At 36.6% G+C, this 4,110-nt stretch overlaps 1 protein-coding gene across 1 annotated transcript in view; it reads right to left on the bottom strand.

Moving 5' to 3' along the window:
- Positions 1-4,104, bottom strand: part of LOC108676173 (bifunctional arginine demethylase and lysyl-hydroxylase JMJD6) — a gene marked incomplete at both ends in the record, with an annotated part of 15,817 nt that extends 11,713 nt beyond the window's left edge. Inside the window, one exon of the mRNA XM_018164222.1 lies at positions 3,994-4,104. Coding sequence (XP_018019711.1) covers positions 3,994-4,104 — 111 coding nt within the window. The remainder of the gene's footprint in view (positions 1-3,993) is intronic.
- Positions 4,105-4,110: the final 6 nt, after the last annotated feature.

Here is a 4,110-nt window from a genome sequence, read left to right as displayed (position 1 = left end):
AACACAAGTAACATGGGTTACAGCAGCGGCGTCGCGGCGTTGCGTTGATAATCTGAAGTGGGCCATTAATCCTGTAGTGCAACACAAGTAACATGGGTTACAGCAGCGGCGTTTTAGGCACATGGAGGGGAGGCTTAGTCCCATATGATTTATATTTATATATAAGCTAATAATCGCTAGTTGTGTGGTTATTTATTGAAATTAAACATATATTCAAGCCACATTATACTGAATTTTTCGGAATTACAATATGTAAAGTTTGAATGAATGCAATTAACTAGTATCAATTAATCTGAGGAGCTTAATGTTGCAAACAGAGTGAAAAAAAATATAACGTGTTCACTTTGGCTAATTATCGTCAGACAGATAACTGTACAAAGCGCAAGATAATTTTTTCTTTCATTTTCTAACCAACATTTCTGACGAATAGTTTCATTAAACTTAGAGGTATTAGTCTGTTTTTGAACAACAGAATTTCTGGTATTTTGAGCTAGGCAATCTGGTATTCTCGCCAAGAAAAAACCTGGCAACACTGTTACCTAGCTCAAAATACCAGAAATTCTATTGTTCAAAAACAGACTAATACCTCTAAGTTTAATGAAACTATTCGTCAGAAATGTTGGTTAGAAAATGAAAGAAAAAATTATCTTGCGCTTTGTACAGTTATCTGTCTGACGATAATTAGCCAAAGTGAACACGTTATATTTTTTTCCCTCTGTTTGGAACATTTTGACACTTTTCTTTTCCTGTGTTTGAGAACATTGACACTTTTTCCTTTTTTATCACAGGGTAAGTGTGGCACTTCTTCCCTTCGCTCAACATGAGCAAGCCACGGAAACAGGTCGTCTTCCGTTTGCTTATTTGCGTACATGCTTGCATATTGCATTAATCTAACATTTCGGGTGTTGACAGAGGTAGGCAGTAGCGCGCTACATTTTCAGTAGCGGAAGCGGTAGCGGCGCTACATTTAAGCAATTGTAGCGGTAGCGGTAGCGCCCGCTACATATATAAGTACCGATACGAGGTTTTGCCGCTATAGCGCTACCGCTACATTTATAGATAAATCCTTTGGATTTTACCTAATAGTATTGAATATTATTTAAAAACCAGCATGATACATACATAATATAAATTACAGAATAAAACTGTACGAAAGATTTCGGTGTAATGTTATCAACATCAGCCTGATACTAGTGTCAACATGTTAGTTGTTACTTGTGAAGTTGTTACCAGTTACCACTTGTTCTTGCAATGAAGCGGGAGCGCAGCCGTGCACCACCAATTTTGTGCACCAATAAGCCCTGAATCGAACGCCTTGGATCTCTCCGGATATTCACCAATCAGTATTGAATATTATTTAAAAACCAGCATGATACTTTTAATGTCAATTTCGCCATTTCTAGTGTGCAACAGATCAATTCGGATACGATTAGAAAAACTATCGAACTACTGTGCCAATTTCACCCATACATTACGCATCATTGTGAAGATTGCCTCCTTTTAATTTATTTCACTATCCACTGGGTACGAACGAATCGGTCTAGTTCAACATCTTACATAGCAGGTAAAATCGGGCCATGTGATAACTTACTCAGTTACTCCTCGAAAAAGTGATGGGGAGTATTTGTTATGAAATGTTCAGTATTTTAGCTAATCAGTTCTAATTTGTCGCTCAGTTGTACGTATAATTTCGTTAAATGTCTTTCTATTTTTGACCGCTGCCAAGAGATTGCAATTGATTGCATCTCGCAGCAGCGTAACTATGACGAAAATTCAAGTAATGTTATGAATTGTATCAAAATATCTATTACGCAGGAGGAAGAGTTGTAACACGAATCCTTGTTGACTAAAATGCAAAAACTGCCCAAATTTCCAAAAAATTAGTAAACCGTTTAATGTTTCCGATAGTTTATTTGCCTGAAATTAAATTTTCGACTAACAAACTAAACGCTCCGTTATTTTGGAACAGAAATAAGTCCCATAAGGAGATCTAACAAGTTTGAAATCCATAGTACTGAAGAATTGCCCTCAATATGATGTAGCATTTAAACAATTTTATGAAAAACCTAATTTTGGATTAATTGAGAGCGAATTTCTAACTCGAAATCGTGTAAATGAATTCCAGCTCAAGTCCATAGCTCACATATGACCCGCACATGTTTCCGGAATAATTACTTAGCAATTTATTTCAATTAGGTTACACAACATTTATGCCTGTTATTGGAGAGCAGTAATCAATGAGTTATAGGAACATCGAATGCCTGCAAATATGTTTGGTGCTATTAAGTGAGCTATTCCATCACAGTTAACAAAAAGAATAATTACTTACAAAAGTGTCCAGAACTCAAACACATGAATTTTGATTGGAAATTGCCGTAAAAATATAAATTTTCTATGGAAATCTAGAAAAATTCATCCGAGCGGAAACTAAATTAAATATATAACTCGAACCCTCGGAGGCTTCGAAAGATATTACATCCAGAGTTCAGCTATGGAATCTATGGTGGACGCAATAACGCAACCGGGCCTCGTCACGGGATGCAAATCGAAACACGCGCAACTTTCTTAGCATTTAATAAACAATGAAAATAGAGGAAGGAAAAGTAGAAGGAAGCCGAGTTACAGGTTCCCTGGAACAGCGGGGTAATGAAATATCCGGGATGCAAGGTTCCACCAGGTTGCAAGGTTCCACCAGGTTTGAAGGTTCCACCAGGATGCAAGGTTCCACCAGGATGCAAGGTTGCATCAGGTTGCAAGGTTCCACCAGGGTAGCAAGGTTCCACCAGGCTGCATGATTCTACCAGGCTGCATGATTCCATCAGGTTGCAATTGGTTCCACCAGGTTTGAAGGTTCCACCAGGTTGCTAGGTACCAATTTTAGGTTGCATCCTAAATGATATGTTGGAATTAGCCTTAGAATCAACAATTTTTGAAAATGTCACACGCGATATTGCTGATATATTATTATTTATCCTCTTTCATGATATTTGCAATGAAGCAACCGACACAACAGTGATATGAGAAAGCCACCAACGGAAAAGTATTATCAAATTTAAAATAGGACAATTTCATAGTTTTGGGAATTTTCCTATGAAAGTAACGTAGGACTTCGAGTTACATTCTTCGCTATAGTCAATAGTAGACCACTTTAAGGTTATTAAAGGAAAATTACTCGAATTATCGGGCCATCTCCGACTAGACAGACGTGCGTGCTGCACGGGCTCACAGCTTGCCTTTTCACAATGCGGTTGAACTGTATTAACGCATTTTGTATTGAAACGTCTCACTAAAAGGACTTGAAGTGAAGTCAGTGAAAGAGAATGCAAACAGAGAGTTTATTAATATAATTTACTATATAGTATAGCATATCATAATATAAATTGGAAACAATATATAATATATAATATAATATATCATAACTCTCATGCACTCCACAATATAGCTTGCAATACACTCAAAAACATCAAGAATAATAATCTTCCAAGCCTTCAAAAGCATATGGCAATTTCCTTCAAATTCCCAATTTCTTTCTTGACCAAAATGTAAATATGAGGAAAATTACCTATATTTTAACCAAACATTACATTTTAAGAACAATTTAATGCAATCAACTATTACTATGTAAACTTAAAACAATCACATCAGCAGTTCTCTGAAGTAATTCATTAAAGAGGCTAAAGGTTAAACTTGCCACAACAAAACTACAAGTTCCCAAGCTTGTTATGAAATGAAAGTTACATAAGTGAGTATTTAGCTACCTATGGACTTCATACAAAATTGAGGACATGAGTAAACATCTGAAAAATATTCTCAGGAATCAGAAGTTATGTATACACAAGTCAGATACTGGTAGCAATTAGCAAGTATTGTCATGCCTAATGACATTCATTCTTTAATCATTTAAACAACACATGAAACTTCAAGTTACAATCTGTTAAAACTCAAGCTTTATATGAAACTTGGAGCCAGCAGAAGTTAAGAGATTAGCCGCACCTCATGACAGGAGATGCGCTCCACATTATCAGGAGCAGATGATAAGGACAGATCAAAGTTGCGGTGGTAGCCATGCTTGGTCCAACCATCCTTCTCAGACGACAGCTCTGCAACAAA

The sequence above is a fragment of the Hyalella azteca genome, unplaced genomic scaffold, assembly GCF_000764305.2.
Source record: "Hyalella azteca isolate HAZT.00-mixed unplaced genomic scaffold, Hazt_2.0.2 contig11499, whole genome shotgun sequence".
NCBI lineage: Eukaryota > Metazoa > Arthropoda > Malacostraca > Amphipoda > Hyalellidae > Hyalella > Hyalella azteca.
The sequence above is the reverse complement of the archived record's forward strand: the minus strand, read 5'-3'. Positions and strand labels throughout refer to the sequence as shown.